General features: G+C 49.7%; 1 protein-coding gene across 1 annotated transcript; it reads left to right on the forward strand.

Moving 5' to 3' along the window:
* Positions 1–23,146: 23,146 nt before the first annotated feature.
* LOC125722685 (uncharacterized) lies at positions 23,147–27,024 on the forward strand. Its single transcript, XM_048998885.1, has 6 exons — positions 23,147–23,368; positions 25,500–25,579; positions 25,739–25,767; positions 25,944–26,034; positions 26,107–26,245; positions 26,899–27,024. The coding sequence occupies exons 1-6, from the start codon at positions 23,147–23,149 to the stop codon at positions 27,022–27,024; spliced, it is 687 nt and encodes a 228-aa protein (XP_048854842.1).
* The last annotated feature ends 415 nt before the right edge of the window (positions 27,025–27,439 follow it).

Below are 27,439 nucleotides of genomic sequence, written 5' to 3' on the forward strand. Positions count from 1 at the left end.
GGGTCCCAGCACAGAGTCAGAGTGTGGGGTCCGAGCACAGGGATCCGAGCGCAGTCAGAGTGTGAGGCCTCAGCGCAGAGTCAGGGTGTGGGGTCTGAGCGCAGAGTCAGAGTGTGGGGTCCGAGCACAGGGGTCCAAGCACAGAGTCAGAGTGTGGGGTCCGAGCACAGGGGTCCCAGCACAGAGTCAGAGTGTGGGGTCCGAGCACAGGGGTCCCAGAACAAAGTCAGAGTGTGGGGTCCGAGCACAAGGGTCCCAGCACAGAGTCAGACCGTGGGGTCTGAGCGCAGAGTCAGAGTGTGGGGTCCCAGCACAGGGGTCCCAGCACAGAGTCAGACTGTGGGGTCTGAGCGCAGGGTCAGAGTGTGGGGTCCGAGCACAGGGGTCCCAGCACAGAGTCAGAGTGTGGGGTCCGAGCACAGGGGTCCCAGCACAGAGTCAGAGTGTGGGGTCCGAGCACAGTGGTCACAGCACAGAGTCAGAGTGTGGGGTCCGAGCACAGGGGTCCAAGCACAGAGTCAGAGTGTGGGGTCCGAGCACAGGGATCCGAGCGCAGTCAGAGTGTGAGGCCTCAGCGCAGAGTCAGGGTGTGGGGTCTGAGCGCAGAGTCAGAGTGTGGGGTCCGAGCACAGGGGTCCAAGCACAGAGTCAGAGTGTGGGGTCCGAGCACAGGGATCCGAGCGCAGTCAGAGTGTGGGGTCCGAGCGCAGAGTCAGACTGTGGGGTCCGAGCGCAGAATCAGAATGTGGGGTCCGAGCACAGGGGTCCCAGCACAGAGTCAGACTGTGGGGTCTGAGCGCAGAGTCAGAGTGTGGGGTCCAAGCACAGGGGTCCCAGCACAGAGTCAGACTGTGGGGTCTGAGCGCAGAGTCAGAGTGTGGGGTCCGAGCACAGGGGTCCCAGCACAGAGTCAGAGTGTGGGGTCCGAGCACAGGGGTCCCAGCACAGAGTCAGAGTGTGGGGTCCGAGCACAGGGGTCCCAGAACAGAGTCAGAGTGTGGGGTCCGAGCACAAGGGTCCCAGCACAGAGTCAGACTGTGGGGTCTGAGCGCAGAGTCAGAGTGTGGGGTCCCAGCACAGGGGTCCCAGCACAGAGTCAGACTGTGGGGTATGAGCGCAGAGTCAGAGTGTGGGGTCCGAGCACAGGGGTCCCAGCACAGAGTCAGAGTGTGGGGTCCGAGCACAGGGGTCCCAGCACAGAGTCAGAGTGTGGGGTCCGAGCACAGGGATCCGAGCGCAGTCAGAGTGTGAGGCCTCAGCGCAGAGTCAGGGTGTGGGGTCTGAGCGCAGAGTCAGAGTGTGGGGTCCGAGCACAGGGGTCCAAGCACAGAGTCAGAGTGTGGGGTCCGAGCACAGGGGTCCCAGCACAGAGTCAGAGTGTGGGGTCCGAGCACAGGGATCCGAGCGCAGTCAGAGTGTGAGGCCTCAGCGCAGAGTCAGGGTGTGGGGTCCGAGCACAGGGGTCCAAGCACAGAGTCAGAGTGTGGGGTCCGAGCACAGGGGTCCCAGCACAGAGTCAGAGTGTGGGGTCCGAGCACAGGGGTCCCAGAACAGAGTCAGAGTGTGGGGTCCGAGCACAAGGGTCCCAGCACAGAGTCAGACCGTGGGGTCTGAGCGCAGAGTCAGAGTGTGGGGTCCTAGCACAGGGGTCCCAGCACAGAGTCAGACTGTGGGGTCTGAGCGCAGAGTCAGAGTGTGGGGTCCCAGCACAGGGGTCCCAGCACAGAGTCAGACTGTGGGGTCTGAGCGCAGAGTCAGAGTGTGGGGTCCGAGCACAGGGGTCCCAGCACAGAGTCAGAGTGTGGGGTCCGAGCACAGGGGTCCCAGCACAGAGTCAGAGTGTGGGGTCCGAGCACAGTGGTCACAGCACAGAGTCAGAGTGTGGGGTCCGAGCACAGGGGTCCAAGCACAAGTCAGAGTGTGGGGTCCGAGCACAGGGATCCGAGCGCAGTCAGAGTGTGAGGCCTCAGCGCAGAGTCAGGGTGTGGGGTCTGAGCGCAGAGTCAGAGTGTGGGGTCCGAGCACAGGGGTCCAAGCACAGAGTCAGAGTGTGGGGTCCGAGCACAGGGATCCGAGCGCAGTCAGAGTGTGGGGTCCGAGCGCAGAGTCAAACTGTGGGGTCCGAGCGCAGAATCAGAATGTGGGGTCCGAGCACAGTGGTCCCAGCACAGAGTCAGAGTGTGGGGTCCGAGCACAGGGGTCCCAGCACAGAGTCAGAGTGTGGGGTCCGAGCACAGTGGTCACAGCACAGAGTCAGAGTGTGGGGTCCGAGCACAGGGGTCCAAGCACAGAGTCAGAGTGTGGGGTCCGAGCACAGGGATCCGAGCGCAGTCAGAGTGTGAGGCCTCAGCGCAGAGTCAGGGTGTGGGGTCTGAGCGCAGAGTCAGAGTGTGGGGTCCGAGCACAGGGGTCCAAGCACAGAGTCAGAGTGTGGGGTCCGAGCACAGGGATCCGAGCGCAGTCAGAGTGTGGGGTCCGAGCGCAGAGTCAGACTGTGGGGTCCGAGCGCAGAATCAGAATGTGGGGTCCGAGCACAGGGGTCCCAGCACAGAGTCAGACTGTGGGGTCTGAGCGCAGAGTCAGAGTGTGGGGTCCCAGCACAGGGGTCCCAGCACAGAGTCAGACTGTGGGGTCTGAGCGCAGAGTCAGAGTGTGGGGTCCGAGCACAGGGGTCCCAGCACAGAGTCAGAGTGTGGGGTCCGAGCACAGGGGTCCCAGCACAGAGTCAGAGTGTGGGGTCCGAGCACAGGGATCCGAGCGCAGTCAGAGTGTGAGGCCTCAGCGCAGAGTCAGGGTGTGGGGTCTGAGCGCAGAGTCAGAGTGTGGGGTCCGAGCACAGGGGTCCGAGCACAGAGTCAGAGTGTGGGGTCCGAGCACAGGGGTCCCAGCACAGAGTCAGAGTGTGGGGTCCGAGCACAGGGGTCCCAGCACAGAGTCAGACTGTGGGGTCTGAGCGCAGAGTCAGAGTGTGGGGTCCCAGCACAGGGGTCCCAGCACAGAGTCAGACTGTGGGGTCTGAGCGCAGAGTCAGAGTGTGGGGTCCGAGCACAGGGGTCCCAGCACAGAGTCAGAGTGTGGGGTCCGAGCACAGGGGTCCCAGCACAGAGTCAGAGTGTGGGGTCCGAGCACAGGGATCCGAGCGCAGTCAGAGTGTGAGGCCTCAGCGCAGAGTCAGGGTGTGGGGTCTGAGCGCAGAGTCAGACTGTGGGGTCCGAGCACAGGGGTCCAAGCACAGAGTCAGAGTGTGGGGTCCGAGCACAGGGGTCCCAGCACAGAGTCAGAGTGTGGGGTCCGAGCACAGGGGTCCCAGAACAGAGTCAGAGTGTGGGGTCCGAGCACAAGGGTCCCAGCACAGAGTCAGACCGTGGGGTCTGAGCGCAGAGTCAGAGTGTGGGGTCCCAGCACAGGGGTCCCAGCACAGAGTCAGACTGTGGGGTCTGAGCGCAGAGTCAGAGTGTGGGGTCCGAGCACAGGGGTCCCAGCACAGAGTCAGAGTGTGGGGTCCGAGCACAGGGGTCCCAGCACAGAGTCAGAGTGTGGGGTCCGAGCACAGGGGTCCCAGCACAGAGTCAGAGTGTGGGGTCCGAGCACAGGGATCCGAGCGCAGTCAGAGTGTGAGGCCTCATCGCAGAGTCAGGGTGTGGGGTCCGAGCACAGGGGTCCAAGCACAGAGTCAGAGTGTGGGGTCCGAGCACAGGGGTCCCAGCACAGAGTCAGAGTGTGGGGTCCGAGCACAGGGGTCCCAGAACAGAGTCAGAGTGTGGGGTCCGAGCACAAGGGTCCCAGCACAGAGTCAGTCCGTGGGGTCTGAGCGCAGAGTCAGAGTGTGGGGTCCTAGCACAGGGGTCCCAGCACAGAGTCAGACTGTGGGGTCTGAGCGCAGAGTCAGAGTGTGGGGTCCGAGCACAGGGGTCCCAGCACAGAGTCAGAGTGTGGGGTCCGAGCACAGGGGTCTGAGCGCAGAGTCAGAGTGTGGGGTCCTAGCACAGGGGTCCCAGCACAGAGTCAGACTGTGGGGTCTGAGCGCAGAGTCAGAGTGTGGGGTCCGAGCACAGGGGTCCCAGCACAGAGTCAGAGTGTGGGGTCCGAGCACAGGGGTCCAAGCACAGAGTCAGAGTGTGGGGTCCGAGCACAGGGATCCGAGCGCAGTCAGAGTGCGAGGCCTCAGCGCAGAGTCAGGGTGTGGGGTCTGAGCGCAGAGTCAGAGTGTGGGGTCCGAGCACAGGGGTCCAAGCACAGAGTCAGAGTGTGGGGTCCGAGCACAGGGATCCGAGCGCAGTCAGAGTGTGGGGTCCGAGCGCAGAGTCAAACTGTGGGGTCCGAGCGCAGAATCAGAATGTGGGGTCCGAGCACAGTGGTCCCAGCACAGAGTCAGAGTGTGGGGTCCGAGCACAGGGGTCCCAGCACAGAGTCAGAGTGTGGGGTCCGAGCACAGGGGTCCCAGCACAGAGTCAGAGTGTGGGGTCCGAGCACAGGGGTCCCAGAACAGAGTCAGAGTGTGGGGTCCGAGCACCGTGGTCACAGCACAGAGTCAGAGTGTGGGGTCCGAGCACAGGGGTCCAAGCACAGAGTCAGAGTGTGGGGTCCGAGCACAAGGATCCGAGCGCAGTCAGAGTGTGAGGCCTCAGCGCAGAGTCAGGGTGTGGGGTCTGAGCGCAGAGTCAGACTGTGGGGTCCGAGCGCAGAATCAGAATGTGGGGTCCGAGCACAGGGGTCCCAGCACAGAGTCAGAGTGTGGGGTCCGAGCACAGGGGTCCCAGCACAGAGTCAGAGTGTGGGGTCCGAGCACAGTGGTCACAGCACAGAGTCAGAGTGTGGGGTCCGAGCACAGGGGTCCAAGCACAGAGTCAGAGTGTGGGGTCCGAGCACAGGGATCCGAGCGCAGTCAGAGTGTGAGGCCTCAGCGCAGAGTCAGGGTGTGGGGTCTGAGCGCAGAGTCAGAGTGTGGGGTCCGAGCACAGGGGTCCAAGCACAGAGTCAGAGTGTGGGGTCCGAGCACAGGGATCCGAGCGCAGTCAGAGTGTGGGGTCCGAGCGCAGAGTCAGACTGTGGGGTCCGAGCGCAGAATCAGAATGTGGGGTCCGAGCACAGGGGTCCCAGCACAGAGTCAGACTGTGGGGTCTGAGCGCAGAGTCAGAGTGTGGGGTCCCAGCACAGGGGTCCCAGCACAGAGTCAGACTGTGGGGTCTGAGCGCAGAGTCAGAGTGTGGGGTCCGAGCACAGGGGTCCCAGCACAGAGTCAGAGTGTGGGGTCCGAGCACAGGGGTCCCAGCACAGAGTCAGAGTGTGGGGTCCGAGCACAGGGATCCGAGCGCAGTCAGAGTGTGAGGCCTCAGCGCAGAGTCTGGGTGTGGGGTCTGAGCGCAGAGTCAGACTGTGGGGTCCGAGCACAGGGGTCCAAGCACAGAGTCAGAGTGTGGGGTCCGAGCACAGGGGTCCCAGCACAGAGTCAGAGTGTGGGGTCCGAGCACAGGGGTCCCAGAACAGAGTCAGAGTGTGGGGTCCGAGCACAAGGGTCCCAGCACAGAGTCAGACCGTGGGGTCTGAGCGCAGAGTCAGAGTGTGGGGTCCCAGCACAGGGGTCCCAGCACAGAGTCAGACTGTGGGGTCTGAGCGCAGAGTCAGAGTGTGGGGTCCGAGCACAGGGGTCCCAGCACAGAGTCAGAGTGTGGGGTCCGAGCACAGGGGTCCCAGCACAGAGTCAGAGTGTGGGGTCCGAGCACAGGGGTCCCAGCACAGAGTCAGAGTGTGGGGTCCGAGCACAGGGATCCGAGCGCAGTCAGAGTGTGAGGCCTCAGCGCAGAGTCAGGTTGTGGGGTCTGAGCGCAGAGTCAGAGTGTGGGGTCCGAGCACAGGGGTCCAAGCACAGAGTCAGAGTGTGGGGTCCGAGCACAGGGGTCCCAGCACAGAGTCAGAGTGTGGGGTCCGAGCACAGGGGTCCCAGAACAGAGTCAGAGTGTGGGGTCTGAGCGCAGAGTCAGAGTGTGGGGTCCTAGCAAAGGGGTCCCAGCACAGAGTCAGACTGTGGGGTCTGAGCGCAGAGTCAGAGTGTGGGGTCCGAGCACAGGGGTCCCAGCACAGAGTCAGAGTGTGGGGTCCGAGCACAGTGGTCACAGCACAGAGTCAGAGTGTGGGGTCCGAGCACAGGGGTCCAAGCACAGAGTCAGAGTGTGGGGTCCGAGCACAGGGATCCGAGCGCAGTCAGAGTGTGAGGCCTCAGCGCAGAGTCAGGGTGTGGGGTCTGAGCGCAGAGTCAGAGTGTGGGGTCCGAGCACAGGGGTCCAAGCACAGAGTCAGAGTGTGGGGTCCGAGCACAGGGATCCGAGCGCAGTCAGAGTGTGGGGTCCGAGCGCAGAGTCAAACTGTGGGGTCCGAGCGCAGAATCAGAATGTGGGGTCCGACACAGTGGTCCCAGCACAGAGTCAGAGTGTGGGGTCCGAGCACAGGGGTCCCAGCACAGAGTCAGAGTGTGGGGTCCGAGCACAGGGGTCCCAGCACAGAGTCAGAGTGTGGGGTCCGAGCACAGGGGTCCCAGAACAGAGTCAGAGTGTGGGGTCCGAGCACCGTGGTCACAGCACAGAGTCAGAGTGTGGGGTCCGAGCACAGGGGTCCAAGCACAGAGTCAGAGTGTGGGGTCCGAGCACAAGGATCCGAGCGCAGTCAGAGTGTGAGGCCTCAGCGCAGAGTCAGGGTGTGGGGTCTGAGCGCAGAGTCAGACTGTGGGGTCCGAGCGCAGAATCAGAATGTGGGGTCCGAGCACAGGGGTCCCAGCACAGAGTCAGAGTGTGGGGTCCGAGCACAGGGGTCCCAGCACAGAGTCAGAGTGTGGGGTCCGAGCACAGGGGTCCCAGCACAGAGTCAGAGTGTGGGGTCCGAGCACAGGGGTCCCAGAACAGAGTCAGAGTGTGGGGTCCGAGCACCGTGGTCACAGCACAGAGTCAGAGTGTGGGGTCCGAGCACAGGGGTCCAAGCACAGAGTCAGAGTGTGGGGTCCGAGCACAGGGATCCGAGCGCAGTCAGAGTGTGAGGCCTCAGCGCAGAATCAGAATGTGGGGTCCGAGCACAGGGGTCCCAGCACAGAGTCAGAGTGTGGGGTCCGAGCACAGGGGTCCCAGCACAGTGTCAGAGTGTGGGGTCCGAGCACAGGGGTCCCAGCACAGAGTCAGAGTGTGGGGTCCGAGCACAGTGGTCCCAGCACAGAGTCAGAGTGTGGGGTCCGAGCACAGGGGTCCAAGCACAGAGTCAGAGTGTGGGGTCCGAGCACAGGGATCCGAGCGCAGTCAGAGTGTGGGGTCCGAGCGCAGAGTCAGACTGTGGGGTCCGAGCGCAGAATCAGAATGTGGGGTCCGAGCACAGGGGTCCCAGCACAGAGTCAGAGTGTGGGGTCCGAGCACAGGGGTCCCAGCACAGAGTCAGAGTGTGGGGTCCGAGCACAGGGGTCCCAGCACAGAGTCAGAGTGTGGGGTCCGAGCACAGGGGTCCCAGAACAGAGTCAGAGTGTGGGGTCCGAGCACAAGGGTCCCAGCACAGAGTCAGACTGTGGGGTCTGAGCGCAGAGTCAGAGTGTGGGGTCCCAGCACAGGGGTCCCAGCACAGAGTCAGACTGTGGGGTCTGAGCACAGAGTCAGAGTGTGGGGTCCGAGCACAGGGGTCCCAGCACAGAGTCAGAGTGTGGGGTCCGAGCATAGTGGTCACAGCACAGAGTCAGAGTGTGGGGTCCGAGCACAGGGGTCCAAGCACAGAGTCAGAGTGTGGGGTCCGAGCACAGGGATCCGAGCGCAGTCAGAGTGTGAGGCCTCAGCGCAGAGTCAGGGTTTGGGGTCTGAGCGCAGAGTCAGAGTGTGGGGTCCGAGCACAGGGGTCCCAGCACAGTGTCAGAGTGTGGGGTCCGAGCACAGGGGTCCCAGCACAGAGTCAGAGTGTGGGGTCCGAGCACAGTGGTCACAGCACAGAGTCAGAGTGTGGGGTCCGAGCACAGGGGTCCAAGCACAGAGTCAGAGTGTGGGGTCCGAGCACAGGGGTCCGAGCGCAGTCAGAGTGTGAGGCCTCAGCGCAGAGTCAGGGTGTGGGGTCTGAGCGCAGTATTAGCCACATGCCCTAGGGGGCATCTCCACTGATATGATGACTGACGTTGTGAGTGTGAGGATGGGGCCTTCCTGACGGAGAAAAAAACAGGCATACCAGAGCCAGCAGTGAGATATAGATCATGCTCAGCAACTACAATAACCGGTGGAGGAACGACGTTCAACTGCAGAGTTTAAACCGTCACAGAGATCTGCACAGATTGGGAAACATCAGGAGAAAGAGATGGTACCGGTTAGCGTGTGCTCCTTAGTCAGAATCCAAGGTGCATTTCTCAAGATGAACGATTTGCAGGACGCATTAAGAAACAAACACTTTTAATTATCGATTCACAGCGTCATGCAGTGACACAGCTGAAACCATTGTTCTCTGTTCTTATAGGCTGTTATATTATTTTACAATTTAAAATGATCATTGCAATCTTACTACTTAATTAAAAAAGGACCCAGGAAGTACATTATCCTGGTAGTTATTACTATAAAAAGAAGAGGGAAAATGTGGAAAATATGATGGCATGGAGTATTGGCCAAAGCTATATCATTCAAATCATTTTCACATATTTTGTCATCATCATTAAAGATACAAATCCTGTATTTTCACACACGTGCGCGGCTAGTCCGCCACAAATGGCCGTGTTCCTGCACACTGACATACTGGGGTATGTCATTTCCTACGGCAAATGAAGGACAATTCATTCACATTCCGCTTATGAGATGCTCTTATCCAAGGTGATGTAACCAGGGTCAGACAGTCCCTATAGTGACTGAGGGTGAAGGGCCTCATGGACACAGCATAGATAGATAGATAGATAGATAGATAGATAGATAGATAGATAGATAGATAGATAGATAGATAGATAGATAGATAGATAGATAGATAGATAGATAGATAGATAGATAGATAGATAGATTGATTGATTGATTGATTGATTGATTGATTGATTGATTGATTGATTGATTGATTTGCTTGCCACCATCACTAACACACAGTCCTGGAGCCTCACAGACTACCGCCTTGCTGTTTGCACCCAGTAGCCAATCAAATCCAAGACAAATCACTCAAGATACAGATCATTAAAATGCATCACATTGGATTGCAGAGCACATTTTCTTTTGTCTACAAACTAGAAGAGCTGAATGTTGGTTACTGTACCAATATTGAAAGAGTATTGTGTGTGTTCAGGGGGGATCGGGGGCTTCGGGGTTGATTTGGTCCCTACCAACGTAAAAATCAAACTTCCCTCTTTGCTGATTACACATGGCAGTCAAATCCAAGCTGGTTTTCTTTGTCTATGACGCAGATTTTTGAAAGACACCTCAGCACACCAATCCAGCGAGCTCCCATATCTCTGCACATTTTTATTTAGTTGTGCACTTGAGAATAATGCATCCTGCATCTGAGTCTTAAAGCACTGATTTAGCAGCATCCCTGCCTGTAAATCATTATACATAATGATTTATTTGCATCCTGGGGGTCACGTCTCAAAAAAAAATCCTAACACACACACCACACACACGGCCTAGATCAGTGTTTGACAGATGGGATGACCACCGAACGGATTCATTAGCAGAAAGAGTAGAAGATGTGGAAGAGTCAAGCAAGCACCAGCATGCTGCGAGTGTGACGCGTTCCGCATAACAATGGAGATCTGCTTCAGGACACAGAGGTCGGTCTGTATCTTCATTAGCATCGCATGATCCCTTTCTAAAGACATTTGACAAAGTCAGTAAAGTAGCTGATCATTGTTCATGCATCACATTAAGGCCAGTGATGTTGCTTGGAACTATTGAGGCTTTCAAGCTTCGGGGCTTTGGGTTCAATTCTTACCCTAAGCTGCTTCTGTGTGGAGTCTGCACTTTCTCCCCTGGTCCAATCACAGGTGTTGTAGGTCAGCTGGTGTTTGTAAAGGACCATTTCAGAGTGTGTCATGATAGGCTGGCAGAAAGCTGCTCCAGAAAACTATTCCTCGAAAAACTCTAAAAAAAAAAAAAAAATCACTTCACACCATTAGGCCTGGTCATTAGCGCTCACAGTCTATTAATTACAGTTCAGCATCTCGAGGTTAGAAAACAAAGTCAGGAGATAAAGATATATAACATAAAAACCAAGTATAACTTTAAAATATTCCAGCTAAAGCTCAGTAAGTAATTGCGTATATGTTATGTTTGCAAAGAACCTCAAGAACCTCAAGCCTCCTCACTCATTGATAGCTATACGCCCCCCCCCTCCATTTTAATCATGCGTTACTGTGGGGAGTGTAATTTCCTCTGCTGCCATACAGGATGGCAGGACACTCCCACACATCTGCAGAACATTGCCAGCGTTGCTGCTGGATGTGGCTGGTCCTGCCCAGCATGCACTGAGGCACTGTGGGGGGGGGGGGGGTTGGGACTGGGGGGTTCCCTGACTGCAATAAAACACGGTTTGTAGAGTCTGACTCACAGAAGAGGATCTCACAGGATCCATTAGCTGAAGTTACGCTGCGGTGCCGCCATTCTGGGATTTCATTCTGCCGATAATTAATTTCTCGTTAGCCTGATTTGTATTCTGCGCGGCTAACCTGCGCTCTGCTGTGGGACGATTTATTGACACGGGCTGGAGAAAAACATAAAGCTGTCTGGGGTGACCCCCGCCACACACGGGAAGCTGGCTTGGCGAAAGCTGCGGACCCACAAATCAAAAGCAAGCCAAACAACAGCTGGATTTTAAAAATGTTCTAAGAAGCAGAGTGACACAGGGTGCCCCACAGCAAAAGAGCTAATTAAGACTGTACATTTTGTTGTGATTTTAACAGTTTACAATATCAGGCCGAAGGTCATTAGCATGTTACATGTACCATTGAGTATGAGAACATCTCTCGGGCTGCAACTGAAACCATCTGACTCGGGGATTTGACAGTGAGAAACTGTTTCATTTGTTAGGCTTCCCTCTTTGGACTCGAAGGGAACAGGTGGTACTGAGCTAAATCAACACACACAAATCTAGGTTTATGGAGAAAGAGCAGAGTTATGTAAGGCTGTCAGGTTTATAGGGCTTGGGGGGGTAGCGTCTGATATCCAGGCTACTGCATTGTGAAAAAAAAAAGATCACACCAGAGGAGAGGTGGGACTAATGAGCACCGGTAACATGATGTTCACAGGAAGCACCACCCCCAAATGTATTTGATAAATGGTACGAATATCTACTAGATAGGTACAGAAAGTCTCAGTTGGGAGTCTCAGCTAGGAGTCTCAACTAGGAGTCTGGGATTGTGATTAAAAACGTTTTGATAATGACCAACTAACATTCCCTCAAGGACATCACCAAATACCCGAAACAAAGGCACAGGAAGATGAAATAAGCTATTAGAAATGTCTGACACAAAAGCATGCCAATGTTTTTTTTTGTTTGTATCATGGACCTTGGAGTTTAAACACATTGTTTGGAAGGTTTAGAGGTGTGTCAGGAGGTCTAAAGCTCTTCATGCTGAGGTTAGTGCACAGCTGTGACAAATGCATTATTGACTTACCTTGCATTTTCTGTTTAACTCTCAAAAAGTTTCTCCCCCACCAGCCTGCTTGATTAAGTGCCGATCTATGGCGGGTCGAAGGCCAGCTCTAAATCAAAGAGCGCTGGAAAGTCGCGGCCAGCTGGACCGTAAAGTACCGCCACCTCCGTTTCATCTTCTGGGCTTGGAGTGCGGAGGAGTTTGAGGTGCACCTTACCAAACGCACTGATGGGAGTGCAGAGTCCATTTTTATTTCAGAACAAATGCCACTGTGTCCATTATTTATGTTGAATTGCTAAGCAGACCTTTGTGCTGAAAGTTCCTCCCACAGATTACCATATCCATGTTCTTTCAGAGGATGTTTCACTGAAGATATTCGACTTGCGGATCAAACCATTTGAAATCTTCGCTCTTTTCTTACAGCTGTACATCGAAAGCCTCAGTACCCGCAGCTGTCCAAGATTTCCACGCTAACAAATGTAGTTCAATTAAACAGGCTGTTCATTCATTTTCCAAACCAGTCCGAGATCATGGCGCCCATCCCAGAGCAAAGGTGCACCCTTGGTATGATGCCAGACCATCTCAAGACACATATGCTCACACATTAACACTCGATGGGAAATTTAAGGCCATGGCAGCGTTCACCTCCATTCAAACAACACATTGGGGATTGGGGGCCTCCTGTTGGCCATGAACTGTTACTACAGTGGCGGGGCATAAATTTCTGACCACTCCTGTATTCACCTCACATTAAAATGACAAAAACGAAATATGGATTATTTTATTTTCTAAGCAAAACGTAGAAGAGTCAAGGTTCAGTGGTTCCCTGTAAAACTTCACTTTAGGGGCAATACTTGTATTGCAGACGTTGAGCTTAACAAACATGGGGGGGGGGGGGGGGGGAAGTGACTATTTGACCAGGGAGAAAAAATAGATGGTAACTTACAAACTGCACTTACACAGACGGGGAGGCGGGAATGGAACCCACTCCTTTCCATTGTGGAGGTGGGAGGTGGCAGCCTTACCCACAGCATCACACCACACAGGGGTCCGGCGTCTCCAGCAGCGCGGCCTCGAGGACCATGACGTTAGTGATGACAATCAGAAGGATCCATTACGTAACTGAGGGCAGTAGCGAAACTACAGAAGGACCCGGAAGCAATTCATGTGACATGGTTAAGAAAGCCGATGTGGAACAAGCCAGATGGAGGAGTGAAAGGGGGCCCTCTGAGGAGCCAGGGACCCCACTCGCCTGACACCCCCACTCCGCAAAGCTGCACGCCTTCCAAATCCATGGAGATGTAAAACTTGCTCGGTAAACGTTTACACATCCATTAAATGTGAAATATTCACAAAACTAAGACTGATTCGAAGAGCGATTATAGCTACTTTTGCCCTGACTGCAAGGGCAACAGGACTGGGATAAATAAAAAGGGTTTTAATCAGAAAACGGAGCAAACAGGCAGAAAGACGTCAATGGCAGAACTGGGGATACATACTGGAACGCGGACTGAAATACACAGGACTAATCACAACAATCAGAAAGAGCTGGTGAACACGGGGAATCCACACGGGGTAGATGAGGGGGCGTGGCACACAGGAGGGTCGGACGATCGGGGCATGACAGCTTTTACATTAAATATACGTATTGTTAAATGGCCTGATGGTTTTGAACAGGGTAGCAAGCAAACGTTTACATGCTGACAGGGTGTATTTCAGTGTGATATTAAGTGATTGTGCTACTGTGAGCTGAATAATCAGTGAGTTTGCAGACATTGGTAGTGGTATCATTGTCAATAAATGCTTAGGCAGACTGTGTTCAGACTGATGAATTTCAGAGCTGCACATCATTTAGACAGATCGATATTAACAGACGGCATAAACGGATGAGTAAGACTGCTCTGTCCCTAGAGCCTCTCCAGAAGTGAGGTGGCGCTAATTGCATCTGCTTCCCTTCTTCCTTTGCTCCTCTCCGCTGCTCCGCAGGGTCCATTATCATTCAGACCATCTTCACGTCCCAGGCAGGCGTCCAAAGAGTGCCTGTTTGTATATCCTATCATCCATTAATCTGAGCTGTTAGGACTGCACCATCTCCCGTTGCAATATGACTTGGTGACAAACGGCATCCCCCCCACCCCCCCAATATTCCCCTCCCCACAATTGGGAAGATAATTTATTGTTCCTTAAACCAAAAGTGATATAACAGGACGATTGTTTTGTAAATTCCTGATTGAATATCTGCTCTGGTGGGCGTCAATCTCTCACCACAGGTGTGGTTTGGATGAGGGACAGAAGATCACCGGAGGATGGAGGCTTGGAGGGCCCCCTGTTGGCCACAGTCACCACAATAAATATTAAATAACCACATTCTTTATGTAGGAGACGCTGAAGCAGCACGCATGCACTGTGATGGGCTGCCTTGTGCCCGTAGCCTCTGGGATAGGCTCTGGACTCTGTGACCCTGAATAGGACAAATGATAATAGATGCATTGATGAACAGATGGATGAAGCAGAATATACTGCTAACCGGCTAGCTAGCTACTATCTTCTGATTCTACTCGCTAGCTCTCTATTTAGGTTTTGAAACACCTGGGACAAGGGGGGTGGGCTATGTCACACATACCATGCTATGTTTTCACACGCAACCAACTATACTTTACTACAGCAGCACCATGGACTCTCTCAGGCACCAGATGAAGGGTTTAGCTTTCGCTTCTGAGATATCCATACCCTGCTTAGAGAAGGATAATCAAGTCTGGAGGCTCTTTTAAATAGATCTTCACTGCCTTGTGTAGTTCCAGATTCAGAGATGCTGGATGCCTTCACTCGGAAACAGAGAAAGGCTCAACGCTGTCCTGCCTGCATATCGTTCTCGCAGCCCCAGTATCGCTGCGCTCTGCTGCCACATAGTGGATTCTGCTGGCATTGACCTCCTCCGCACAGACCAACAGAGAACAAGAAAAGCAAAGCAGAAGCGGCAGGATCTCTGTTCTGTGCTGATTGGCGTATTGGGGATTTTCAAATGGAGGTGGACAAAATGAGCTTATCGCTACCAAACATAAACATAATTTCAGGTATGTTCCCCATATACTCCCAGCCAGAGTAGATTAATTATGGACTTTTCAAGTAAAAGCTGATTCACCAAAGCCTTGGGCAGTACAAGTAATATAGGGTAATCAACAAATTAGCAGAAGCACAATTGTAGTATATAATACACAAAGTCAAACACTATGAAAGCAATAATAACTACAGGAGGGTGATGATTACATGAAGGACGATCACAATGAAGACATGAGGCTGGCGACATAAGGGATGATGATTACATGAGGGTTATGACTAAATGAGGGATGATGACGATGATGATGATGATTACATGAGGGTTATGATTACATGAAGGATGCCTCTACAGAGTGCCCCCTCTTTTTAGGCAGCAAGCTTCGAAAGCAGCCCTGAAGATCCCCAGGTCCTGCCCCCCCCCCGCCGCTTGCAGGATGTAGATCTTCCCTTCAGCTTCAGATGAAACGTGATAAGGATGATGCTCAAGCCAGTAGATTATCTTCGACACCTGCAGTCATGGTGGACTGGATGTAACAGCAGGGGTCCCCCTGATCATCAATGGCACTCGGATGTGTGAATGAATGATTTCTGTCTGACTTGTGCCTGACAGTGTGTTTTTGCACAAAATGCCATATTCAAACCCTCTGGCCCTGCATGGTCTCATGCTGGTAGATCCCATTAAACACAACATGAAGCCCGTTCCATACAGCATTGTATTTATTATTAAGCAGATGCTTTTTTACCAAGTGATATATTTCTGAGAAAACAAGGTCAATTAGTCCATGGAGCAATTGGGAGTTAAGGGCCTTGCTAAAGAGCCTACCAGTGAGCTGTGAACTAGCGACCATCCGATCATAAGTACAGCACCCTAACCCAACAAGCCATAGATCTGCCACCTCAGAGCATTCCTGTGCTTTGCCAGCATTCTGGGTACCATATAATACCAAATGGCATATCAGAGCTCAGGCGAGAGAGCAGCGAAGAGCACTTCATGGCTGGTCTGTGCCATCTGTAATGTACAGTATCATAGTTACACATCTGACTTTCTGAATGCTTAACACATAACAGTACAAAGCAGGCTGGGATTTAAAGGGGTGGAATAACTGCCAGAGAGGTGAGGTTTAAGTTATTAGGCTCTGAAGGCATCTATCGACCACGTCTGCTTATTATTATTTCCTGCGCTGTAATCACAAAAAAAAAAACGTTTCTGTACAGCATAGAGAAGTAACAAATAAACATCACTTAATTTGATATTGATCAAATTCTCACATACAAAATGCAATTTCTGCAGTAGTGCCGTAGCAGCATGTCTAAGAGCTGCCTGCTAGTTTCTCTGTTTGAGCACATAGGTGTAGTTTAGGAGTCGGTTCTGACCATTTGTTCTGCTCCGCCTGAAGTCACCTGACCACAGCGTGAGTCTTTAAGGTGATATCCTCCATTTCCTCGGCTCACAGAAGAATATAAAAAGAGATATAAAAAAAGGTTAGTTCCCTTAGTGAGATGGGCCGCGCATGGTGAATTTGACGAGCTCCTCTTGCACTCTGCTTCCGCCGAGGCTCCTTCACCTTTCTGCGTTAATTAAAGCGCCTCACAGCCCTCTCAGACGCCAGACGCGAGGCTAATTATCTCGCAGCCCCGCTCAGCTGCCAGCTTCATTTGAAGGCTAATGTCCCCTGACTCCTGTCTGCCCGACCTTCTTGCACTCTGGCACGTCTTCCTTATCATCTCAACGGCTCCCGCATCTTGAGTTCTCCCCCTGGTGTGCGGGGGTGACTGGTGCCGTGTCTGCATGATCGACAGCACTGCTCAGCGCTCATGCCCTCACCGTCGCCCCCTAGAGGTCAGCTGTGGTACTGTTACACTAATGATGAGGGTAACTGATGCCATGTCTCGCTCTTTGGACCTGGAAATAAACAATGGCATGCCTCAGACTTCATGCCCACACAAGCTCCCCCAGGAGGCTGGCCGTGTCCCTGCTGTGGTAATGACAAGGGAAAACGTGAGTGATGCATGTTTAGGCCGGCAGCCAGGCCTTTGAAATTACCACAATTGGCCTGTAGCTGCCCTTCATTTAACACAATGTCTGCCAGTAATGGCGTTTATGGACCAATTAGAAGGTTAATTCCCCTGAGGATGCTATAGTTAATGCCTGAAGTCTATTGACAGGAAACGGCTCACTTTTCAGGGCTTCTTTCTGTGTAAGTCTAAAGTTTATGCATTCATACATCTCTCTGTTGTATTGTTTGTGTTACAAATTTGGACAAATGAATGAGCCAGTAACAAATATTTATCCATCTAAAGGCAGCAGAGCCTGCTCAATAACCATGAAGCTTAATGCTCAGCTACCTCTGACAAACTAGCTTCACAAATATGTCACCTGTGAACTGTTTCTAATGGAGGGTTACGCAAACTCTACAGGTCTTCACGAGTCAGTCTCCACACGTGACAGGCTGAACAAAGGCTGAGCATTGACATAAGAGCTGGAATTTTCCTTGTGTTTTTCTCATTACGGAGTTTTTCTTATAATATTTGCAGTGTATTTTCAAGTTAAACATTAATACCCACGTCAGTCGCCCCTTTTACACACCTTTTGCTCAAATCTCGTTACTATAGCAGATTGAATATAAAATCTGAATAACTATAAGCTCTATAAAGTGCTGGTGAAATAATCTTGTGTCGGCTTGCGTCTGTCTGCATTTGGGGTCGGCACCACCGGGCGCAAGTCAATCTGGGCGTATCTCGATATAGGAGCTGTCCATCACATTACTGTATTCATACTGTATTACAAGTTAGATATGGACTGGGCGTCATTATACGGCTGGCAGTGCTGCCCATTCTCCTGCTCCTGTTATACTAAGCGATACACCTGCTGACCTACGTTCACATCTCTCAATCTACATATACTAATCACTATGGGCCTCAGATTTAAATGCCATTGAATGTGGCTTGATCAGGTGTAACTTGACATAAGAGTGTACTGAACATGTAATATTCTGCTGGTCCATGTTACTGCACTACGTAATCACAAGGTTGCTGGTTCAAATCCCCGCAATGGATGAGTGATTTCATAGTTGGGCCCTTGAGCATGGCCCTAGCATCTACAGTACATTCATGTGAAAAAATTAGTTTTAATATTTAGTTCTTTATTAAGAAATATCAACATATCAGTATTAAATCTTCTTTTGAATTATATCTGGAGATAAACGTGATGGAATTGCATCATCTATGCAAAAACAAGAAATATGTGAATTTGTTTCTTGTTTTTGCATAGCTGATGTAATTACATCACCTTTATCTACAGATATAATTTGAAAGGAGATTTAATATTGATATTTTGATATCTTTGATTATTTGAGAATTAAATATTCAATAGGGTGCCCTATTTTTTTCACATGGCTGTATATATCTAATCGTAAATCATGTTCTCAATGGTGTGTATTATACTGGGACATCTTGTCGTGACGGCTGTATACACAATTCTACAGATAAAAACTGTACTAAGGACACATTGTGGTTGGAATGTTTGAAATATGGATTTGGAATGTAGATAATCGTGAGATGCAGTTGTCTGCATTGTCAGATCCTCCAGGTGCCTTAAACAATGGGAATGAATAAAGTCACTTCTGATGTATGACGGAGATGAGGGTGATTTCTTTCTCCTTTTAAGCTCCAGCAAACACACAGCCGATGTGTTTGTGCCCCGCGGCTGTCTGTTGCCACGCCTCCCTGCTGTCCGACTGCTGGATGCTTTTAAGCCCAGCATATAAATGTCAAAACACACTACAGATCCTAGCAGAATAACCGCCGATGTGCTGCACGCCTTGTCATGCTCTTTGCATAGATGGGGCCGCTGATTATGCTGTATGAGACATCGTTATGGTAAATTGGCTCATGGTCTCAGCGGTGGTGTGAGGCTCAGCAGGTCTGTGCACTGCGTCCGTGACAAAGTTATTGGTCCAAATCCCAGAGTTGGCAGTGTGGTTTTACCATTGGGTCCCTGATCAAGGCCCCTAAAATTCCACCTCTGCTGACCGTGGCGTGGGTTTCCTCTGGCAGTCCAATGGCATGTACACAGGCTGCGTGGTACCTTTAATAGCCTAGAAGTGGACCTGCATCCTGTCCTCCAGTGCTGTGCCTCTTGGGATGGACTCCAGCACCTCAAAACCCTGACAAGCATAAGTGGCTAGAAGCTGGATGAATGTGCACCTGAAGACACAGCTCAGATATTTTACATCGCTGGATAAAGTATGAATAAATCTGTACCCGCTGAAAGGCAAACTCTGTTGATGTCCATCTAAGAATAAGGATTATTTCTCTGAGCCTCAGTGTTTACTTCTGTCTCTGTTTTTGTCTACAGCGAGGTGCCTGAGTACAAAACCTCAATGACAATACACTGACATTAGGTTTATATTTGTCTTTGTTTTCTTCACCCATTGGCCTAGTCTACTTTTTGTTCCTGGGAAAAGGATTTGCATTCTTAAGTTCATTTCACACCGTTAATCTGGAATGTTGGTATAAGCTATATCAATGAATAGTTTCCCAATAATAGCAGGAAAATCTATTTCCCATAATTTGGCAGCATTTGGTGATTGGAGACGTAAATTCAGTAATTAAGCAGTGTGGGGGTATACTGGTGTTAATTAATAATATGTTCTATATTGTTACAGATTCCAAGGGCTTCCTCAAGATTATTTGGACAGTATTGCAGATGTCCTTAAAAACACAGTCCGCTACCTTGAGAATCCAATTCTTGACGACAGTGATTTTATTTACTATAGAATAGAACAGATAGAAACTACTCTAATCAGATCTTTTCTGAAACGTGAAACTGATTTAGTTTTAGAAAACTTGTCAAGAGCAAAGCTGCTCTTGAAGTGTGAACCCAAAAATGTCTGCACAGGTTTTGTTGTAACACCAAGTCATACAGGTACTAGAGGTCAACCTAAAATGAATGTCACCAAAGATCAGCTGGAGTTTTTCCTGGACCATAACTTCTCAGTTCCACAGATAGAAGAAATGTTGGGTATTAGTACAAGAACTGTCCACAGAAGAATGGAAGAACATGGACTTTCAATCCATAGCACTTATCAATATCTGAGGAAGACCTGCATAACCTGGTGACAAATGTGATCACAGAGTTTCCAGATTCAGGCTACAATAACGTGTCAGGGTTTCTTTGCAGTATGGGAGTGAGGTAAGTTTTAGATAAATCTTAAGCATCAACCATATTTGTCTATAATCAAACAACAAATTTAGTTTTTTATAAATATATATATATTTGCTTGCCTCAGAACGTATGCAGGTAACTGCAGCACATACTGTACATTCACTACTGTCTGTAGTAATTTGAATTACCAATTCATCTTTTTTATGTCTTTCAAAATTTAGGGTGCAGAAAAAGAGGCTAAGGGAAGTTATGAGGGCTGTCAATCCCATTGGTGTTTTCTTAAGGGGCCTGACAATTAACACCATCAAGTGAGGAGGCTATAGTGTACCATCGCCATGGGCACTCTGGCACATTGATGGCAATCACAAGTTAATCAAGTTAGTAATAAACAATTTACATAAATATTATGAACATTTCTATTACTGAAAATCAAACTGCTGCTTCAATTTGACCAGATCATCTTAATATAGTTACAAAATTAATATAAAATATATATATATTAAATGATTTCTTTATTTTTTAATAGGTGGAGGATTATAATCCAAGGAGGAATTTGTTGTGATCGCCGGTGAAGGGGGTGATCGCACGGGCAGGCAGACGGGCAGGAAGCAGGCAAGCAGACGGAATACGGGGAAAAACGGGAATTTATTCACGGTACAGGGACCAGGAAACATCTGACATCGACTAACATCCATGACGGACAAGACATGGACTGAAATAGACGGGACTGGGCGACACAGCTGGGCAAGATCAGGGAAGCACACGTGGATAATGAGGGGGCGTGGCACACACGAGGAGCGGACGAGCCGGGCGTGACAGAATTGGTGGATACAGCAGAAAAATCATGTATCTAAAAGCTGGCACCAATAACAAAGCCTCAGTTATTAAAAACTTTCTTGAATCTGTGAACCAGTAGTGTTAGTGAAGAATACTGCTGGGCTTTAAACTGTAAAAATTTCATACAATGCAACATCAACTACGCGTAAACAAGCCATTCCAAAACCAGGCGAATTCTTAATTCCAAAGTCCATGTCGCATTTGAAATCTCCATATGAGGCATGGCATGATATTTTTAAGATGTTTGAACAAGTGCTGGCTTGAGGGAACCTTGAAGAATGATGAAGAAAATCAAGTGTAGGTGCAGGGTTACAGCCAAGAGCTGGAATGCTGTCACTTCCGGTGGCAAAAATAAGGATGTCCTCCAGTGTCCGTAAAGGCTGGCTGCTTTTGCCAGGCTTCATGTATAAAGTAAATAAGGCTGAATGGTACTTAAATATATGTGGTTAGAGTGCTGATAGGGGGCGGCATGGTGGTGCAGTGGTTAGCACTGTCGCCTCACACCTCTGGGACTGTCGTGGTTATTTCTCCTTCTCCGCCAAATCAGAAGTCAGAGGTCCGCTTGTGCAGTATCCAGAATTCAGTCTTTATTGCAACAATGAAGTTACAACCAAGGCTAGACACGTAAAAGTGTGTCCAGTACTGTTTTACACAAATTTTTATAAGTTCTTATCATTTAACAATATCTCGTCACTTAAGCATCATCATTCCTTCAGCCATTCACAATAATTGTTTTTTCCCTTAAATCCACACCCCTAGGTGATAAGTTTGTCCATCATTTCTTTTACCGTTTGGTCTCTCGGCTGAACATAATGGTGGCGTGAGCAGCTCCACTTGGTTTTTTAAAAATACTCAGCCGTGAACTCAGGCGAATCCCTTCCTTCAGTAGTAAACCTAGGCAGTTTCAGCCTTTTACACATTGTCTAACTAAAAGGTTGATAATATATTTGTCCTTTAACACAGTGATAAAATATACGCTAATAAAAGTGAATATTCATAGATTCAGGACTAACATAATGTAGCTAACAGAATCTCAGACTAACAAAAGGTGCAAATACATACTCAGTTGATTACATTGTGTTGATTACATTATAATGTTTATATTGTAATGATTACATCATGGATATTTGGCATACTTTTTAATAATATCATAATACTTGTATTCTACGTTATATAGTACTAAATAATATTCCATAGGACCCGGGTTCGAGTCCCCGCCTGGGTCACATGTATGTGGAGTTTGCATGTTCTCCCCATGTTGTCGTGGGGTTTCCCCCCACAGTCCAAAAACATGCTGAGGCTAATTGGAGTTGCTAAATTACCGATAGGTGTGCATGTGTGAGTGAATGGTGTGTGAGTGTGCCCTGCGATGGGCTGGCCCCCCATCCTGGGTTGTTCCCTGCCTCGTGCCCATTGTTTCCGGGATAGGCTCCGGGCCCCCCGCGATCCAGTAGGATAAGCGGTTTGGAAAATGGATGGATGGATGGATAGAGTGCTGATTTTATGAAGAATTATCATTCTTTAGAATTCCACATCCTTCTAAGTTTGGTTCTAATTGTGGTTGAGGAATACTTACTCTTAGCATCCAAGAGATAGTCTCCCCAATGGCAGATGGCTTCATTTTCGTATGTGTCGCTCCCTCGCTCAGACCTTTGTTCTGTAAACAGCTGTTCAATACTCTCAAGCTTTTCGTTGATCTTTGTAAATACTGTTCTGAATACGCCTGGATGGCTCTGGATAGCATCCAGTAGTCCACGGCAACAAAGACCATCCTGGAACCTATAAAATAGGGAAAAAAAACACTAATTTTGAATGGCCTAAAAACTTTGAACATGGATAATACATAATGATGAACACACCTTTCAAAGTGTGTCCTTGTGCTGAAGGACAAACCAATTAATGATGTCTTGCACCAGTTCGTTTTTATTGCTGACAGTGATGCTTTGCAGACATCCAGCTAGTATCAGGAGGTTCTCACATCTTTCAACAGCTTTGTCCAGGTTTTCCTTAAACTCTGAAGCCACAATCTGATATTGGATTGAAAACATTTATTTTTACAGTGAATTATTTCTTCATCCAAACATTAATATAATATCAAGCTTTTCAAAAACGCACGAGCTGAATATCTCATAAGGAGAACTGACAAGACTTACTAAGTTGTCACGCCCAGCTCGTACGATCCTCATGTGTGCCACGCCCCCTGATTATCCACGTGTGCTTCCCTGATCGTACCCAGCTGTGTCTGATTATGTTTGCCCAGCCTTGTGTATTTCAGTCCGTGTCTTGCATTGGTTCCTGGTCTGTCACTGATGTTAGTCTGCGTCAGATGTTTCCAAGTCCCCGTTACCGAAATAAATCCCCGTTTTTCCCCGTATCCTGCCTGCCTGCCTGCCTGCCTGCCTGCCTGCCTTGCCTGTTTCCTGCCCGTCTGTCTACCTGTTCGCCGCACCCGTTAACCGCCGATCCTTACAGAATGACGGACCACAAGAAGAGAAAGCAGAGGAGAAGGAGACCCGATGAGCCGACGATCAGCCTGGGAGCTTCCTCTCTCGTCAGGCTTCCTCCTGCTCCATGAACGGGAGCCGGTTACCGAGGAGCTGCAGCCACCCCTCGAGCGGTATTACTTCCGGCCCGAGAGGCTGGCTAATAGAGGGGCCAGAGTGGTGCGGGACGCTATCCCGCGGGTGCCCTGCACCCTTAAAGGGGCCACGCCCGTCTCTCCTGTGCGGGACCTGGAGGTCCCGCCGCCTGCAGCCGCCCAGCCCGAGGCACTCCCTTCTCCTCTGCCAGCTGCAACCGCTGCGCCTCCGCTGGTGGTTCCAGTTACGCACGCGGCCCTCGCGAATCGATACTTCACCCTCCAGGGACTTTATTGGAGGGTAATGGACGAGCCGGCCATACAAGGCTCCCAGAGGTGGACCAGCCCTGCTACGAAGCTCGAGCCGCCGCCTCCTCTGCCCGCGGCTCCAGCGCAGCCCGAGCAGGCGCTCCCTCTGCCCGCGGCTCCCGAGCAGGTGCTCCCTCTGCCTGCCTAAGCGATCACCCGCTCCCCAGCGCCCGCGGCGAACCTGACACTAAAGAATATGTAAACATTGCTATAGACACTATTTTAAAATTGTACAGCTGTCTGAAATACAATTACACATCTTCTTCCCCTACCTCTGACAGCAAGCTTTTTATTTCATGATCATGAATGTCAATGTCTCAATGTCAAAGTAAGTTCATTGTAATAAGCAACTGTTCTTTCAACATTTTGAGATGTCAAGTTTGCAGCATTTAAGTGCTATTTTTGTGACAGTGCATTTACATGCTTGAAAAGATATGCAAATCACCAAATTAACCCAGAAAGGAGCAAAAAGACAAGCTGTGAATTCAAATGTTCTGTCTCTTATTTCACAAATAGCTGACTTTGAGTGGAGGGAGGAGCATAAGTTGCCCTCACAATGCGATCTCTGAACATTGTGAATAACAAAAGTGATGGATGGATGCACACAAGAAGAATTTTGCTATCTTTTAAAAACTGCATGCTGTCATTATATATGTAAAAACCTACTTAATTTGTCTGTATATCCATCTATCCATCCATTTCCCAAACTTATCCTACTGGGTCGCGGGGGATCCGGAGCCTATCCCGGAAGCAATGGGCACGAGGCAGGTAACAACCCGGGATGGGGGGCCAGCCCATTGCAGGGCACACTCACTCTCACATGCATTCCTACGGGCAATTTAGCAACTCCAATTAGCCTCAGCATGTTTTTGGACCATGCGGGGAAACCAGAGTACCCGGAGGAAACCCCACGACACCATGGGTAAAACATGCAAACTCCACACACATGTGACCCAGGCGGAGACTCGAACCCAGGTCCCAGAGGTGTGAGGCAAGAGTGCTAACCACTGCACCACCATGCCACCCCAATTGATAAATCAACCTGTTTATTTCAAGGCAACATAACTTTTAAATGGGAATATTTTACATTATTGATTTAATTTTAATAGAAAGATCCCAAAGCTGGTATCAGTATCAAAGTCAAAATTTTGGTATAAATCCATCTCTAATGTGATGTATTCATGACATGCAAAGTCTATACAGACAGGCACAGAGGCACACACACACAGAACATGGCTGGGGTTCGAGTGGCCTGTATACCTGGAAATGGGAGGCCACCATGCCAACACTATATACTATATGGTTCTTATTTTTAATTATTGAAAATTATCTAGTTATTTATATGGACCATAACAGTGTATGCAGAATTCTACTCGTATGTGGCATTAATGGCTGATATAATAGGTATGGAATACATACTGTAGGAGACTGTTGCAACAAGTTGTCAGGTGCCTGACCAAGCCTCTTCTCAAAGGAAAATCGAGAGATTATGAGCTTAAGGGCCAATAAGGCACAGTTTACGTCTCTGCAGTGTAATTAAGGAGAAGCAACTCTCAGCATTATTACTGTACATGCGATGTAATGATCGTGGGCAGCATGGTGGTTAGTGCTTCTGCCTCACAAGAAGAAGGTTCTGGGTTTGGTCCTGGGTCCTCTCTGTGTGGAGTTTGCACACTCTCCCCATGTGCATGGGGGTTTTTGCCAGGGGCTCCAGTTTCCTCCCACAATCCAAAAGCGTGCAGGATAGGTTGACTGGTGAGTCTAAATTGGCTCCGCGGTGTGTTGGCAACTGCTCAGGTTTGGTTCCTGGGATCGGTCATTATGAGCTTAGCTGAACCTGCTTATGTGATTTATTTTATTTTGTTATTCACTCTTGAAAAAAAAAAGGCAAAGTATAATATCGGCAGATTTTGGGGTGAAGGATGGTATCTGAATACACAAATCACGAGTAATGCCACTATTTACTGCTGTTTGCTGCGCAGGGAGAACATGCTGCTTCGACAACATCTTTCCTCAGTGGAAGAATCGGCCAGAAGATCTTCTGTACCCGTTTCTGCCTGCTGTATGTTTAATTTTTTTATTTTTTTTGTGAAACTGTGCAGCTGAATTGATTGTTATATAAATTAATTCATTAAAGACTCTTCCCACCTGTAGATGGCAGCAGTGAGCTGCTAGGGAAGGTTGAAACTGACCCTCCGACAGAGGGGTCCTCTTGCTGCAGGAGGTCATGCAAGAAAACAGAAGACTGCAGTGAGTGTGTCCATTTGCCGCTGTTGTTTTATCTGCTTTATCAATGTTTTTCCAGTAGCATATTACGTCATGCGTTTCACTAACACCTATTAGTTCAAATAAAAAAAAAGTTGACTCAGTTTCCTACCTGTGTTACTGCGACCAGACCCCTAACCAATACTTAACATATGCACCAGAGAGTGGAAAAGGGAGCATTACTCAACCGCATCCAGTCCTCCAAGCAACAGGGGGCGCAACAGTGCTGCACAAACTGGACGAACTGCAAAGGTTTGATACGCCTGTGATCTGTGTTGTCTCACCTCTAACCACATGTTGTAAAAGTGTCTGCTGCATGTGCAGGTTCATATCGGGCACCGCACACGCCACCAGCTGCTGCTCGGATCCATCGCTGTGTGGGCGAGCTGCTCTCTGCAGCCTGCAGTGTGTCCATCATCAGCTGCCAATGGCTGTCATCAGCCCCCTGCACAGATGCCGTGCTGTGAGTGTCTGCATGTCAGGACACAGGAGTATTACAGTTATGATCTGGGTCACATAGCACCCAGACACCAAACTGTTTGACATTTTACTAGAATGATTAAGGTGCTGTTTCTGAGAATATCAATATTCTGTCAGCTGTCCCAATGTAATTTAACAGGTAAGTTCAGCTTTTAAGTAGACTGTGTGTGTGTGTGTGTGAGAGAGAGAGAGAGAGAGAGAAAACCTGTTACTTTGACCTTGTGAGGACATTTTTCCAGTTCCCACAATGGAAAACTCAATGTTATAAAAAGTCTGTCCATGCAATTGATGAACTAAAATACCAAAAGTCCCGTATTACTTATGGTTAAGGTTAGGGCTGGGTAGGGGTTAAGGTTGTCATAGTTAGGATTAGGGTTTTGCCAATAGAAATGAGTCCCCATAAAGATATGAATACAAATGTATTGATATCTATGTGTGTCTGTGTGTGTGTGTTTCCCTAACATTTATAACACCGCCCCAGCCTGTGCGATACCTGTGTAATTAAGCAGTTCAAGTGAAATTTCCATTCCAGTTTCTGAGAAATACACACTTAATATTTAATGACCTTCACGACTGGTCAGGACTGCTGTAAGATTTGATGCACCTTTCATCTCTGCCATACCTCTGTTTTGCCAGTTGGTGGCACTGCCTCCTCTCTGGGCCCTGCAGGCTGTTGCCTGTGGGGAGAAATATCCAGCCCAAACTGAAATTCAGAGTGAGCCTCCCAGTCAGAGCGCAGGACTTCATGGACAGAGGAGGTGAGATTGCCTCTCCAAATATCAGCTGTCATAATATCAGAATATTTAGCAGCTTATATGTATGTTTAACATGACGTGTATGTTTATGCACATAAGTGTTTAACACCACATGTGTGTTTATGTACATGTATGTTTCACGCGACATATGCTGTGTGTGCCCAGCTCATGGGACAAAAAATCAAAACCGAAATACTAGGAATATAGACTTTATACTCTTTTCCTTGCCTGTGCCATGTTATGCTATCACAGAAAAAACAAGACACAAGCAGGATACACCAAAAGTCAAGGATAAAATAAAACCCTAAAACAAAGAGGTGAGACAGACCAAAGTCCAGCCTTCTTCCATGACTGGAAGGGTGTCAACTTTTAAGCTGCTCAAACAACCCATTGAACTACATAGCAGGCCAGGGAATAAGGAT

Source organism: Brienomyrus brachyistius, unplaced genomic scaffold (assembly GCF_023856365.1).
Source record: "Brienomyrus brachyistius isolate T26 unplaced genomic scaffold, BBRACH_0.4 scaffold41, whole genome shotgun sequence".
Lineage (NCBI taxonomy): Eukaryota > Metazoa > Chordata > Actinopteri > Osteoglossiformes > Mormyridae > Brienomyrus > Brienomyrus brachyistius.

Bases quoted from the DNA above. Each gene is read 5' to 3' on its own strand.
- LOC125722685 (XM_048998885.1), top strand. From the start codon at position 23,147: ATGAGCCGACGATCAGCCTGGGAGCTTCCTCTCTCGTCAGGCTTCCTC. The intron at 25,580-25,738 runs GTATGTTTAATT...CTCTTGCTGCAG, and splicing joins TGTACCCGTTTCTGCCTGCT to GAGGTCATGCAAGAAAACAG. The intron at 26,246-26,898 runs GTGAGTGTCTGC...CTGTTTTGCCAG, and splicing joins CCCTGCACAGATGCCGTGCT to TTGGTGGCACTGCCTCCTCT.